Source organism: Pseudomyrmex gracilis, unplaced genomic scaffold, assembly GCF_002006095.1.
Source record: "Pseudomyrmex gracilis isolate BER0280 unplaced genomic scaffold, ASM200609v1 scaffold_3, whole genome shotgun sequence".
Classification (NCBI taxonomy): domain Eukaryota; kingdom Metazoa; phylum Arthropoda; class Insecta; order Hymenoptera; family Formicidae; genus Pseudomyrmex; species Pseudomyrmex gracilis.
The window spans coordinates 124,684-141,334 of NW_018020587.1; the positions used below are offsets into that span (position 1 = coordinate 124,684).

At 34.8% G+C, this 16,651-nt stretch overlaps 1 protein-coding gene across 1 annotated transcript; it reads right to left on the reverse strand.

Moving 5' to 3' along the window:
• Positions 1-2,514: 2,514 nt before the first annotated feature.
• Positions 2,515-5,146, reverse strand: LOC109855696 (putative glycine-rich cell wall structural protein 1). Its single transcript, XM_020430213.1, has 2 exons — positions 5,057-5,146; positions 2,515-4,480 (listed from the first exon to the last, which is right to left on the reverse strand). Exons 1-2 carry the CDS (start codon positions 5,072-5,074, stop codon positions 3,956-3,958), a joined length of 543 nt encoding a protein of 180 aa, XP_020285802.1. The 5' UTR covers positions 5,075-5,146; the 3' UTR covers positions 2,515-3,955.
• Between the last annotated feature and the right edge of the window lie 11,505 nt (positions 5,147-16,651).

Consider the following 16,651-nt stretch of genomic DNA (forward strand, 5'->3'; position numbering starts at 1 on the left):
TGTCTCCCTTCTCTTTCTTCTTTGGTGATCTCACCGTACTCCCTGACTCGATGTCGGCACTTTCCCTAGTGGACGTCGCAGGTGAGTCTTTCGGGACAGATAGACCTGCTGATATACCACGCTTTCTTATACGTCTCTCACGGAACCACTTTTAATGGGCACTTTGTAGTAGAGTCATCAGTCGTGCGTCGTCTTGCCAAGTGGCGCAACGAAACACTATATGCGCGCTGGCTTTACGTGCTTGTGACGCTTCTTTACATATGGATAGTTTGTATTTTTAGCAGATATAAGATTTTCCAGAATTTTAAAATCGTGGCTTCTTATGCAATTATACAAAATACGCATAAATGTTGAAGCATTCAATTTTCTCGGCAAACGGATTCAGCGTTAGAAAATAACTTTCTTACGCTGAAGTTACCGCTGATACGAAAATTATTCCAAGCGTATATGACATTTCTGACATCTTATACGTAAAGCGTTCATTTTTATTGCTCGTTATTTGTAGTAAACTCGCGTTTGCATCTCTTACTCTTATTTTATAGTTGGTTTCATTGACTCTAAAGACGCCTCAGCAACGCGAAAACAAGTCTTGTTGATCTACGTACAACACAACAAGATAGATAGATAGATAGACGTTGTTGGCACGAAACAGCACTATTTATCGAAAATGACTTACAGTTAGTTTATGTCTGATAAAAAAGATAGGATATATTTTTCTTTATTAAAGTTTCTTGGGCATAAATGCATATTAGTGCACTTGAGTGATTTTCTTTGAATCTGAATCTTTTAAAATATATTATTAACAATATTTTCTTCATATCGATGCTTCCTTTTTACCTGATTCTTCGTATTTCAAGTCCGTACCGTTGAAACGCAATATTAATATTTTCTAGTTATATAATCTAGCCTAACGTACTTATAATTTATGAAGTTTCTTACACGCATTAAACGTCATCTCGTAATATCTCAGAGATATATGCGGAATTCCGAGAAAACTTATCCGTGTGCAGTTATAAATTACTGTGTGAATTACTTAATTCTCAAAAAGAAAGTAAAACAGGTAATAATAGTTCTGTCAATAATTGAAGATGAAATATAATTTCACTTTCTAGTTCTCTCTCTCTTTCTTTAGTTGTATCAAAGAATGAGTCGTATTACGACTTCTAATGATAAAAGTTTATATTTAATAAATGTTTTGCTTTGTAATATACTCTTGTTTGTATATTTGTGTCCACTTGTGACGCAAATTACTATATTCTGTGTAACAGAGAAAATCTAAATAGTTAGTACACATAACTTGTCATTGTGAATGCAGATCATATCGCGTTACACAAAACTATCAGTGATGAATGTCGTCATAAATGTTTAACTGCGTTATTCAAAGAACATAGTAATTAAGTATTTTTGAGATGTCAATATCTATAAATAGCTATATTTGATAAAATAACAAGACTTAATTAACTTAGTAAATATATGAGTCACGTTTTCTCATATCAATTATAGTTTGTTACAAACAAATTTTAAAATAACAATTATATTAAAAAGAAGTATTTTATTAAACAAAATTTATATAATACGAAATCAAATATACTTTGTACTACTTAGAAACTGAAATAATGTTATATGTTTTATATCTTGTCCACTTATTATCACCTTATAAGATTATACAGAGAAATTTTGATAATTATTTATTAATCGCCGATTACTTAGTATATGCATTTCATTATGAAGAACGGATAATAATCTTTGCCTTCTCTTTAAAAATAGTATTCTAGCGAAATTTCTGAGCACACAAATCTACCAGCATTGCAATCCACTCGCAAGCCATATGCTTACATCATCTCGTCGCAATTAAGGAACTCGAAGCTTAGATGTTAATCTCATGTATAACACGAACAAGAGAATAGAGCTCATGATTGTAATAGCGGTGTTATAAAGCCTTTCGAAAGTATAATGAAGAAAGAGATTCCAACATCCCTCCCGGACATCCTTTGCTTAAATCAAATATCCCGGCGAATATTGTACTCATCTCTCAATGCAATCGTAAAGTCAAGCCACTTTCGAATCCTGACTGTTGGTCAGATGCTTGTCTCACTCTCTTTCTCTCGTAACATGATGGCCTTTTGCGTGTAGTGGTTCTACTTTGCGTGCTCGTCAAGCATTTACGTCATGCGCAGGTGAAGAGAATCCCTCCCCACCTCAACGAAGATAATGCGATCCCGCTGGATGGTGGTTGTGCGAGTGAAAGGAGAAAGGCGCCGATCTCTCACGCGAAACGCGTCATCGAAGATAAAGAGAAACGATGTCTACGGAAGATATCGCGAAGCCGAAAAAAACCATCCGTGCGAAGAAACCTAATGTCTTTGGCGACGGTCGTGAGGTCATGTACGTTATAAACCATAACAGGGAACAATCATGATCGGTTAATGGAAGAAGAATAAGATTAAAAACCGCAAAGAAAAGACTAGTCAGAAGCGAATCGTGCCGAGGCAATAAAGAGAAAAAATACGCAAGGGTTTTTTAACGGTGGCGACGTTTTTTTTTATTCTTTTTTCTACAAAAAAGCCTTTATACAAGTAAAAAAGATGCGTGGTTAAGGAGTAGAGCGATAAAATGTATACAAAAATAATGTGTATTCGTAGCTTTGTGTATGTGTCGCCCGACACGTTGTGGCGTCCGCTCCGCAAACCAGCTTGTTTTTCCACCGATGAACACCATCGTGATCTCGCGAGCGGATAAATTTCTATTCTTATCCTGCGCGAAGTCGAGTATACGTTTGTGCGAGCTATTCGGGGAGAAAACGGGTCGGAAGACTGTTTTTCATGATCTACTGACTTTGGATCTCCTGATTTAGTCTTTTAAGGTCTTCCGATGTTTTCCGCGTCGTTCGCAGTTGAACTCAACCCTTCGGCGGAACATAGCCAAATCACGCAGTGAACGCTACGCGCGACGGAATTTTATTTACAGAGAGCGCTTTTTTGCGCCGATCACGTCTTCGGCTTGACGGCCTCCTCCTCCCGCTCCTTCTTTGTTCTATGAGTGACTCCTGGCGATCCCAATTGTCGGGAATGTGTGATGTGTGAAGTCTGCGTCAACGATTGCGCCTGTCTTCTCCGAGATGTCATTGATCTCGTTGATTTCACGCGCGCGGATAACGACCGCGACGGTTGATGTGATTTTGGTACGGTAGACTCTTTGGCATCCCGCCAACTGCTGCTCAAAACACGTCTTGAGAAGAACCGTCCTTGGAAAAGCAAAGAAAAGAAGATAAAACTGGCCCCATGTTCACTGCCGTGGTCCTCAACTTGTCGGAGCGACGACCGTTAAATCTCCAACAAGTCGAGAACTCAGAGAAGGGTGCTGCTTGTGTGCGCTGAATTGCTGTTTCCCAAGTCCTGGAATATCCCGAACCGTTGAAGCGACGACTATTTGATCTTCAACGAATCAGGATCCGTCTCAAGGATCTACATTTTTCCTCGTCTCATTTTTACTTGTTCTCTAGTTACATATCTTGACATTGAGATTGAAAAATGAGAGAATGTTGGAAACCGCAAAGATAGTAACGCGAACCTTCAGCGGTCCAACTTGGACGATTCTTTTTGATCTTCGTGAAGCAGATACGTGACAATTTGATCTTAGTATCGACAACCTTCCGAGTTTGAGAAGTGTGTCACTTTAGGAGAAACTGGTCTAGTGATTCGTAAACAGTCATGACCTTCTTGTAAGTAGATTTGATTTTTTTCATAAATCCTTTTATGTGTTTCTATTATATTTCGGCTATGTCTCGGAAAGTAGTCGTCGTTGGCGGATGCCATTTTCCACTTTTTCTCTCGCTCATTCTTTTGTTCTCTCTCTCTCTCTCTCTCTCTTTTTCTCTCACTTTCTCTCTCCCTCTCTCTCTCTCTTTCTCATCATCGTCATCATCATCATCATCATACAAATTCAATATGATCTCTTAGTACGGTGCGCCATAGGAGCCGGATGGCCTGCTAGGTGCTCCGTATCCCGTGCTGGGTCCGCTGGGATAACCTCCTCCAGATCCTTGACTAATCTGGTTGAATTGGGCTACCTGAATAGCCTGCCTGATGCCCTCGAGATCAATACCTACGACGCGAGTCTGATAACTGGGCACGCCGTATTGTGGGGATGGAGCACCATAGCTGCTCGATGGAGCACCATAGCTAGAGCTAGGTGCGTATCCACCACCTGATCCACCACCGAATCCTGATCCGCCACTCTGTTGCTCTTCCTTCAGGAGAATTTGACGGATTTGTTCAAGCAGTGCTCCATCTACAGAGGCACCTTCGTTGGTCTGGTAGCCGGTGGACACTTGGGTATAACCGCCACCGCCCCCGCCACCGCCACCGCCACCCCCAAGGAAGCCGCCGAAACCTCCACCACCGGTAGGTCTGTTGTAGTTGTAACCGGAGGACACAGGCGCCTCGGCTAGAGCGAACCCTGCCAGACCGACAATTATACACTGTAATAAAAAAATTGAACATATTACTTTGCAAAAACTGTAAAAGTTTGAGAAAAGAGTTACAAAAACTTATTTTCTGAAATTATTTTTTTTCCTTAAAAAAAGTAGAAAAGAAAAACAATTAATTATAATATCAAACTCATATTATTTAGATATTTTAAGTTTATTATTTTTAAAGTCTTTCTTTCTCTCTCTCTTTCTCCCTTTCTGTCTAACAGTTCTATTTGTTATGTTAAATTTTCTTCAACAAAAAGTTTAGATTAGAAGTAATCGTTAAAATACAAGAAAAAAATCATCATTAACCGCCTATCACCGCTTAACGTGAAAATCACACGTCACAGAAAATGACGGTATATAGGTAACGATGATATGCAATCCAGAATATCAGCATTCGTTGTTTTCTTACTGATCAAGTTGTCGATCACTTGATCTTCTTTACACTTCTTCACGATTTCTCGCGCGCACATTTTCCCGTTCGCTTTCTTTTTTTCAGTTTGGTTTGTTCTCTTTTTTTGTTGTTTCTATCCGCTTCACACCATTTCTTAATGTTAATAACTATGAAAAAAGCGTGCTTACCGCGATCAGAGGATTCATGTCGGCTTCTGCGATGCCGCTCAGTTCTGTGACTCCGTGGAAGGTAGACCGGAGTCATTTATACTCCCGGGAGAAGCAGGGGGCTTCACATGGTGCCCCCACGAAAGAAGAGACGGGGGGACTTCTCGAGTGAGAGTAATTCACTTGTGAGACAATTCTCTCCCTCCTTTTTCTCGATTTCGTTGCTTCTCTTTTTCTCCACCGAGTTCTTACGTCGAGTCATCCTGTTTGCCAGGAATCGCCGGTGAACTCGAGATTTGGACGATGAAATCTTACGAAACCCGACCTCTTTCGATACTCAAGCAGCAGATCCCTGCTTGTGTCCTAGACCTAGACTCGGTTGGTCGAAACGACTCCTTGTCGTAACGACTGTCTCAGAAAGGACCTTGCCTTAGCCACCTGCTAGGCTATGTATATATTTTTCTTTTTTTAACAATGACAGAATATGAGCAGTTATGAGATATAGTCGGAGATAATGTACGAATAAACATAACTTGATATACGTTATAAGTTACGAACAACCGTCAGTTTGTGAAATTAATTTTCGAAGTTTTTAGACATAAATTACATATTGCAATATAAGAATGTATTGTATCTACTAACATTATCAAGTTTTATATTTTAACAAAGTACATTTTACAATAAGTCCAAGTTCATAAAGATTTTTGCTTTCTAATTTAGTGCATTCTCTTTGCATTTCTCTGTTATTTATTCTACGTTATAAGTTGTTATTGTAAGATAATTTAGAAACTGATATTTGTTGTAAAAATTATCTAGTATTCAAGAGTATTGTAGTGACACTACGTTGCATCCATATTTGAAAACTACTTCTTATCTATCGAGTTTTATTTTTTAATTGAATAGTTTGTTGCAACACGTCAGAGAATTTTCGTAATTTATTGAAAATTTGATTTTTATATCATTATGTCACACATAAAATAAAACGAGAAACGATTCTACTTGTTGATAACTTTGCGTTAATTATATAGCGAATTTATGTGGCTAACGTATGTTAATACTGTAGGTTCCTAAATACAGGCGCATATTTTATTTCACTAACGTTGCGAAGCATCACGTAACAGGAGTTGAACTAGAAGAGGACATTATGTAACAAAGTTTCTTTGTTCGTGCAGTATATAGTACCGGATGTGCACCGAAGCATTTCCTCATCGAACATTTCTGTTAATTGTTTCACGCCGTAAGAGAAAGATTTCCGTTTTTTTCAAAAAACATACTTTTACTATCAACTATTTCAAAGAAGTTTATTATCTCTTGCAAGATAATAAGAGCCCAGTGGTTCTTATTGCATCTTGAATTAATCATTTTAAAGAAAGTATACAGTATTTCAGCGTTGAGGTCTTATATGATTGACAAGCACATTACTCTAGATTCAACTAGTGACTAGTATCTAAAAAAAGATCAATCAAGAGATGAATATATTTTCCAATTAATATTTTCAGCAAGAATATAACTAAGCAGCAGTTTTCTGTTAATTGAGATATGACTAAACCCTTCTCATCGCGAAATATTTTCATCCAGTCTAATTGATATTCTATAATCATCTCTATAATTCAGTGTATTTTGTTTTTCACCAATTTTGTTACAAAATACAAAATAGTCGAAGATAAAACTCTTTTAAAATCTACATTGAAAAATATAAATTTTGCGAATCGAGTTTTCTACAAAGACGATACAAAGACGATAAATCATTCGTATTTTGTCATTTGTAAGGGTTGCGTCTAAGCGAGATTGAACCGTGAAGTGCACAATTATCCGGCGTGAAGTCACGAACTCTCTGATCGCTGTAGAAGTAGAAAGGTTAGAGAGAAAAGTACGTGCTTTACCATCATTGTATCATCTACGCAGTAAAGCTTCCGTGCGTTCGATTCGACGTAATCGTCGATTTCGTGATAAACGCATCATTAACAAGCACAACGTTGCGACATTAAAGTTCTCAGTGCATCACTTCAGAGCTGTTACTTGTTCAGATAATCTCTTTTATAATAATAATAATAATTTTATAGTCCATTTTTTTAAGTAGGTTTTACTTGTTTAATAGACACTTTTTTAAATGTCTATGCTTATTATATTTCGCAATCATTACATAAAAATAAAGAGAATACTAGATTTCAATAGGAATTCATTTTGCATATATATTCTACAATTTATGTTTGCAAAGTTATATTGTTTGGTTGCAATGACATTGTGAAGTTACATGACATTTGTGAAGTGTATGATAGTAAAACTATCAGCTTCTTCGGATCTTAACCTGGCGATTGTATGGTTATTAATGTCTAAACTATAATTAGAGGAGAATTCAACTTGTGTAGGATATTTGTCACAAAGGTGAGAGATCTGAAGGCGTCTGGAGAAGGAAGTCGATTACAGGTGATCTGGCAACACAGCGTTTGGTCAGAATATCCGGCTTCCATCCTCGAAAGAGACTTGAAGAGGGATAAGAGGTGGGAGGGTGATGGTACTCACTAAACGAGAGGGAAAACACTTTCTTCAGCAAGGAATTTAATTATCTGGCTTGTGAACTCTCGGCCCACTTCTTCATGACGATCTGATGTATCTGGTCCGCCAGCCTTCCGCAACATCCTTTTCTGTTTTGCTTCTACATTTGATCTGACTATTCTATACTTTGTTTTGTTTATAGAATATGTTATATTCGCGCGATTTAGACTTTTTTCTTGACGAAACAAAAGTCTGACATGAGTTTTGACGATTATTTTCACGTGTTCTTGCTGTGTTTGTTCGTTCTTGTTAATAAAATACACATAACTGTGCAACCGGAGAAATGCAATTTTGGCGCATGTACGTATAAACGTGTTAATTTAAACTTTTTTCACGATCTTGCTTCTACCTCCGTTGTATCAGCGGCATTATATTCTGTTACGTAAAGATCACAAACAGCTGCGTTTCCTGACCTGAGTTGGCATATTCGGTTTTACGCTGGAGAACGAGATCTTTAATATATACATGTATATACATATGTATAAAATAAAAATATATATATTTTTTATATTTACAACACTAACTTATTCTTCAATTTCTTGACTTTTGAGACATAACAAATCTGATCTTTATGTAGATTACAACATGCTGAGAGTTTTGTTGGTAAAAATATCACGTACTTGTAGTTGCACAAGTTTGCAGTATTGAGTGAAGGATCTTGAATTAAATTTTATATATCACAAATATTTAGTTACAAAAGGAGGCTTAATTGTTTTTTTTTTCACAATAAAAATAAATCAAAAATTATTTTGACAAAAATTTTTATGTGTAAATTTTTTTGTATGTGTAAATTTTTATCTGTAATCTTGATAATAATTAAATTGGTGGTAAAATAATTGTTGGATACTACTTTAAATCTCGAATTGTCATTAATAACAATCATTACAACATCTGAGGAATGGATATTTTTTATGTTTTCTATACACATACTCTTTCAGGAAATAGACATGACATTTGTTTATAGAAATGTGCGTCAATGATAAAGTTAAATTTCTGAGTAATTTACAAATATACATGTTTTTAACTAAACTTCCTGATAAATAAAATTTTGTTTGTTATAAGTTAAACAAACGGCTTAAAAGATTGAAAAACTTAATGAGATCAACAAGCTGGTGATCCGCATTGTTCCTTATTTACTAGTATTTTTCATACATTATCTAAGATTTTAATACACAATTATTTACACACACACACACACAATATGTATTTATGAACTTTTGTGTTATTTAAATTACTTTCTTTAGTATATTGTTCAGAGATTTTAGTTAGCTCGTTCGATGTCCGTAACAGCAAAACACGAGAGAATATTTCTTGTTTTAGAAAATAGTCCTAAATCATTTAGCGTCAATAACTCAACTGTGAATAATAAAATAATAAATATATACACATACGCATGCTACGACAATATTGCCTTTTGAATGCGTAATAATTTACTTTTGTGAATTTCGACACTGATCGAAAAAGAGAAAGCAAACAAATACGCGAATCGTGGAAATACAGGAGTCATTATCTCGCCATATTAAAAGAAATACGCAACAGTTTGTGCAAAATATTACTAGTAGCATTTTATTTCTTAAGGATAAAAATGATGGCGCAGAGAAAATAATGACGTGTAACATTGCAACGGTATTTCGATCGTATATATTCGATGATCGTAAGATTTTGTCTCGCAACGATTAATCACCATAATCTCCACTCAAAATTCTCACAATGATATAGCGATGGATGATTATGACGATCATGGATAATTTATGGATTCATGGGAGTTATTGCTAATCTTGATATTTTTTGACAAAAAGTTTTGATGATCTTGGCTTTTCACGCTGTAGATATACGTACATCACATTTTCGTCTGCTGTTATCTAAAGATCTATGTTATAGTTATTAATATATGTATAAATAAAAGATGTTTATATTTAGTAAAGATCATTAATTACTAATACATACAAGATGTAGTGGATATATGATTATTCTTTGTTACCAAAAAAATTTAATCCTGAATAATGTATATAAATTTCTACATAGTTTCTCTCCCTCTCTCTTTTTCTCGTTTAAAAACAAAAAAAACTTAATCTATAGATCTCTATCTATATCCGCGTATATCGTCGTCGACAGTTGTCGTATCACAATTTTGACTTCCTCGATAGGCAAAGCAATCGGCGACTATCGATCTTGACGATTTGGGGTTATAGCTCGAGCTTCTCGAGTCACGTTCCGATGTGTGCTGCATCCGAGTTTCTCGGATATTAATGTTGCAAAATCGCGCGGTACGAAAGGAAATCTGCTGAACTCGAGCTTGACTTTCGCTCGGACATAGTATCCGAGTTTCTTCTTTCTCTTCTTCTTCACGTTATTCACTTCGTCGTTCTCGTTCTCATCCGCATCGCGTGAATCTTTCTCTCCAACAGTCGCGACGCTCTACTCGACTTCGTTGAGCACGAGCTTCTCTTTAATTTTGTCAGACTTGAATTGCGTTGAATTCTCGTAAAAAAAAACACGTATATACTCGGCCGTGGTGTTCTTAACAATTAAAGACTTGACCCATACTAATTTGTATCTTTCATTGTTGAAATGTTTGATGAAAGCACATACACATTCAGTAAAAACTGTAGTAGAGTAGTAAATAATGTTGTAGTAAAAACTTTCAATAGGTTCTTATATTTTTTTCTTTTAATATGTAGTTGTGTTTTTAATTATACGATTTTTAATTTTAACGTTGGATTAAAAATGAAACTGTTTTAATCATTTCTTTGATAACATATGTTGTACAAAACAATTAACTTCACGTAAGAAAAGAGATTATTCCAGCTTTTCACTCGAGACACGAAATTAGTCGGTCAATAAAAATTATATCATATCTATCATAATCGTTACCGAGTTACACACTTCTCTACCGAGAAATTTTTTCACTAGCTAGCCAACTGAACGATCAAATAATTAGCTATATCGCTTTATTAGCCGCTTGTCCGCGTAATTATTGTACAACTGCCGCGTGACTATCATCCGACTGACCACGAATGCCGTGTAGGTTACAGTTCAAACTTTCACAACTTTTTATATCAAGGAGAATTTCGCCGGAGCCTCTTGTAAAAACAAATTTACACATCAAAAAGCGAAAGCTAGAGAATTGTCTCTTTTTTCACAATATAATATTAATTTAATAAAAACAAATCAAATCGAATTAATAAAAACAAATCAAAGTTTTCTCATAGAAAGAGAGAATTAAATACAAATTGTGAATATTAAAACAATGTGGCATTATTAAAAACATAATACGTAAAGTAGATTTGTGTTCTTGCTTGTAATTGAATGTATTTTTAATGTTTGCTTAAGCTTCTCAAATGTAATCGCCAGTCAAAAGAGAGACGCTCATGCGTATGTGTACCTACAGAAAAAAGTAGTAATGTTCGGATTAATAATCAGCGTCAAGAGCACTTTTTTCAACATGATTTTATGTATAATTCGCTGCCATAACTTGCGCGTTAAACTTCTTATTTGAATATTGTAATTGTCCAAACGCGTGGGATACGCGTGCGGTGCGCGAGACCAAAGGAAGCGAGCATCGAAAAGCTACGTGTTTTCATAAGGTGAAAGGTTGAGTTCGAAGTGAAAGGCAAAAGGAGAAAAACAATAAATCTATGCTCGCGCAAAGCTCGAATAAATAAATTGCTCCTCGCAATATTAGCGTGAATCATCCGCGCTTCCCGAGAGAATCCGGTAATGATTCGAGTTACGGTTCACGAACGAGATTCCAATCAGTATTCAGCGTGTTCTACCGTCATCACTGACAACTAGATATGCATGCGATCTGTTTGAAACAAGCGACGATTTGCGTCGCATTTATATAGCTGAGGCTGTAAAACGTGTAAACCATTCCGTCACAAGCGGCACGATGCTCTTGTCACATTAGCGCTCCGACGCGAATATGTCTGCAAATATTTGTGCGTGAACTATTCCTTTCTCCGTGATTCAATTGCACATGTTACAGTAGCAACGATGCACGCAACGATTTCTCGGCTAAATTCCGAGCTTTTTTTCTTACAATTACTTAGTGTCGCTAGTAAAATCAGATCCTATTCCGCTTCGAATTATTTTGACATACATAGGTAATTTTTTCAAGCGGCAAAATTATGTAATCGGCAGTGCTTCTATATACATTATATATAATTTTTTGTAGTTTTCGAGATTATATATTTATATACATTAACTGCATATATATTTCCTTCGATTTTTTACTAAATTTTAATTTATCTTTCTATAATTATTTTCATGTTTTTTTTTTCATAAAAATTAAATGTGCCGTCATTTCACATTCTCCTTATTAGGTATATTTCGTCATATCAAGTTTGATCGTACTTTTTACAACGAATTAATTTTCTTCAACATGTTTCTGAAAATAAAAATAACGGTTCTTTCGCTAAGATAATATATACGAAATAAGGAATCTGTGGCAAGAGACTCGTTTATTAAAGTGCAGTAGTCGTTAGCAACGTTGAGGCCGGCAGGCATTTGCTATGATTACGCAAAATTGCTCCGGGGAAACGTAGCAGGTCTGCGTTTAACTGGACTCTCTTGCACAAGTGAGGATGTTCTCTCTCCTTAATCCAGATTGCACGAATTACAATATCTAGTGCGCATATGTTACTCTATGCGTAATAACGCAATGGACGTTATACTATGCATCTGATGTTTTTAACAATTTTTTTTAAACGTGCACGGAAAACTGAAAATTTTCAACCAGCAAGGTACAAGTCACTTTCGTAGATAAATACAATATTTACCCATCAGTTTTTCTGCACACATTTACTGCAGTAAATATCTGTTTTAAGACAAGTAATTTATAAAATGTATATAATAAAATGTATATAATAAATGTATATAAGTTTCTAGAATTTATTAATATTATAATATAAAAGTGTTTTGTGCTAAATGAATTTCTTAGAAACCAGATTACAAAAAAAAAGATATTAATAAAAAACAAAAAAAAACTACGTGAATGTGAAAAATGACAACAATAGTTACATACATATCTTGTTCTGTAATGTCTAATAAATATTCAGCAAAATTCTCTGAATTTCAACGAAATGACTTATTGTTAGTGCAAACTGTCAAAATTGTTATTCCGACACTCTCTTGTCAAAATTTGAAATAATGTAAATGTAGAACTTTGCATACATTATTTAAACATATAGATCAACGTCATTAGACGGAGAAAGTGCGCGACTGATGTCTAAAATATTCTTAAAAAAAGTAACAAGCAATGTGGGAATCTCTTTACCGCAATAGAATCTCTTCAAAAATGGTAACATGTTTTGTGGCGTAACATGTCTCAGATATGCTATGTTTCGCGCCGTATGACAAATACGTTCATTTACAAATCAGATACGACGATGTATAAGCGACGATGTATTTGGGAGCACAGGCTTGGTGGTATTAAAATCAAGCTAGTTCAAGAAAAAAATCATGAATACCTTCTTACAAAGGTAATTATCACCACGGCATGTGAAAAGCGGTGAAACGCTTCCGGTTTGTTTGTATCGTCAGCGCGACGTCGCAATAATAAGCAAGGACTTAATTTTTGTTACATGGCTCATGTACCAGATGTCATAATTTCTATTATATTATTATAAAACACATAGATATTTTTTAATTATATAAAAATTAAATAATACTAAAAAATAATAAAAAATAACTAAATAATAATAAAAAATAATTTTATTTATTATAGTTTATTTTGCTACACAGACGAGTGATCATTTATCTCTAACAACAACAAATTTGTCTATTTCAAAAATTTTTTCATCTTCTAAAGGAAAAAAACAAACAATTAAATAGCATTGTAACATTCAATTTTATATATATTCAATTATACGAGACAGCATTGATATATTTAACATGTAGAAACAGAATATCTTGCAATATTTTCCGCAGTTGTGTTTAACGACGTGAAATCGAATCAATTGGTCAGAGATTCTAGTTACGTCAACTTGTAGACGTTGCTAGGTGCGCGTTTACTTAACGATTGAGCAATTGCTTAACAGCGTAATAATGTTATCGTCCACGCAGTCTTCTACATTCTAGGCTAATCTCTAGCAACACGATTGCGTCTGTTTTCTCCAAGAGTCTTTGGCCGAAACTTTCGATAGTTGCGCGTCACCTTGATCTCCAATTAAGCAGATTCTTTTACTTTCAATTAAAAAGACGTTCCAGATTAACTATTACTTGGCAACTATCAATTTTCTAAAGACTTTAAAGTCGAGTTCTTTTTAGCAAAGATTATAATTTACAAGGTTCTATTTTTATTTCATAATTTTACATTTCTCTCCTTTCCCTTCTCTTCTACGCAAAACACGTGTCGCTGTTTTAAATCACTGGCGAACTATTCTGATTTAGAGTGCACCATCACTGCCTGCACCTGAGCGCAATCACAATTATGAGCTTCTTCGTTTTCACCTTATCAGATTCCTCACTTTCTTCGATGCAAAGCAGCAAGACCTTTGCAGAGGTCGCTCAAGTTTCACTGGCGCGTTTATCCCGACCGACGATCCCTCGACGTAATCGGACGATCAATTCGCTACTTCCTTCTTCCCGCGCTATATTAACTCTTTAAGCGTTGTTTGTGACCATTATACATTATAATTATTTAATGTAAATTATTACAATTTTAGATAAATGCTAGTATAATCTCTTGATATACATATATATACATATATATGTACGTAATTGTGTAAAGAAAATAAAGATTTTAAAGAAAAAAGCGTGATTATTTAATTATGTTGAGCTCTAAGTTGTGCTTTGATTTAAGTTTTGAAATTGTTTTTTTTTTATCTATAAATTATAAATAATATGACGAGGGAAATATTTATTAAAATATTTATTAAATATTTATTACGTTTACACAATAGGAAATAATATGCGCAATTATATGTGCGCACGTGAACTACGTGAAGTATTTACTCGACAATTATCACGAGTCATATTTATGTAAACATAGATTTGATTTACGATCACTGGATGATATCAATATTGTTTCGCAAATATATATATATTATTGTCTATAGTAATCTTCTTTGTTAGCTGAATGTATAATTTAGTAACAACGCTAAAGCGCACGACTTTATATGCTGGTAAAATAACTCAAAGCTACATATTATCAGACGTAACTTTATATTTAACAGAAAAAGATTTTATATTCTATTCGAATCTGAATTTCCCTGAGCTCATAACATTCGTGATTACACGTATTTACGTGCAGAAATTTTGTCTCACAAGTGCGCCGATAATCATTTATAAACTTGCTGATATCGATCTAATCATAGATAAGAGAACGTTGGACACGAGTGGATGAGGCTTAATATCTACATTTGAATGTTATTCTCTGAGTACATGTAGAATTAATCCTTTCACTGCTACCATCGGTTGTGCCTACCATATAGGTCCGACATCGTAAGCGTCGCTTCGCGTTGTCTTCCGTAACGTGATTCCAATTGCGTTGTATATCTCGCGCGAATATTTTATTATGGCTGTCAGAAATAAAATATGGAACTTGAGATTATTTTTGAACAAAGTCGCTTTTATTTTTTTGCAAAAACGGCTCATTACTTTTCCTCGTCCTTGAATTACTTGAATTATATCTGAGATTTAAAAAATAGACTTCCGTGTAAATTTCTAAAAATAAAAAATAAAAATTCCTCCTTGCAATTTATATAAAATTCCTCTAAGGTTGCAATATTGAGAAAATATCTGAGAAAGAGAGAGAAATTGAAGTTGAAAATAAACAGGACATTATTTCATTGATAGATATATTTATCGATTATCATATCATAGTTGTCATCATTAAACGTAAGACTCATTTGTTCTAATATCTTCAACATTGAAATTTGTGCAAATATAATCCGAATTTTGTTAGTAATTATAAAGTCAGAATCCCGTGTTTATTATATTTAATTCTACCTTACAAAATAACAAAAAGTGGCAAGAATCATTAATGATTTATAATAAACAACTAATATCAAAGGAAAGTCGGAGATAATAGAAGTTGCGTGGCAAAGTTACGGCGGAGTCTAGATTCACTTCCTGTATAATTTTATTCTTCGATAAATCGGCGAAGGTGATTTTTTGCCATTAAAGCGTATCTTTTCGTGAGACGGCCGAACACCGAATAAGAGAGACCAATAAGAGACTCATTACGCTCTACGTACATCTATCTTCGTGTGATTACGCAATCATAAGACGATGAGAAAGTGAATCGCTCTTCTTAGATTCGCACATTGCACGTCTGCCAACGCGTGCATTAGTTGCATGCATTAATTGCTGCTGCAAGACGATATCGAATAAGCTCTTGCTTCTATACGAAAACTGCAATTGTCTGTCAATGTCTTACTTCCGTTAATAAATTAAATATTCTTCAAGAAACCGAATGATTATCTTCAACTGCAATACACTAATAAAAGATTAATTATTTCTTTCTACATTACTATTGTTAGTAAAACGTCCGTTTATATATATATATATATATACTATATATTTCATAAAAGCAAGAATAGATAGAATTCTGTTATTTGCAAGTAATATTATCTGCTAAATATTTCTCTCGAAAATTCTGGTATCTAATTCGAGAATACTTTTACAAGCGCTCGCCTATTACAAACGAATAATGACCCAGGTCGCTCTCACGCGTCTGCCCCTCAGCTTACTTCCGCTAGTGAAAGGTGCATCGTAGTCGGGGGCTATGATAAAACACTTACGTACACCCTTGTGGCAAGCGTTGTCCGAGCCAAGTACACAGAGCTCTTTTAACATCTGGCAGCGATCGCGTGGAAAGACAGCTCGGCTCGATGTATTATTGATTAGCATTCTGTCAGGAATGAAGTATATGACATAACATAGTAGATTTTTCAATTTGCAATCATTGTGATGTTTGAAATGCAAATTTCAAAAATCAATGATAGAAAAGATTTAGGACAATTGGTAAAATATTTATAAAAATTATGTGATTCTTTATAAGCCAATTACGTCTTTCTTCGTGCTGTTTTAAATCTAGGCTAGATGTTTTATTAA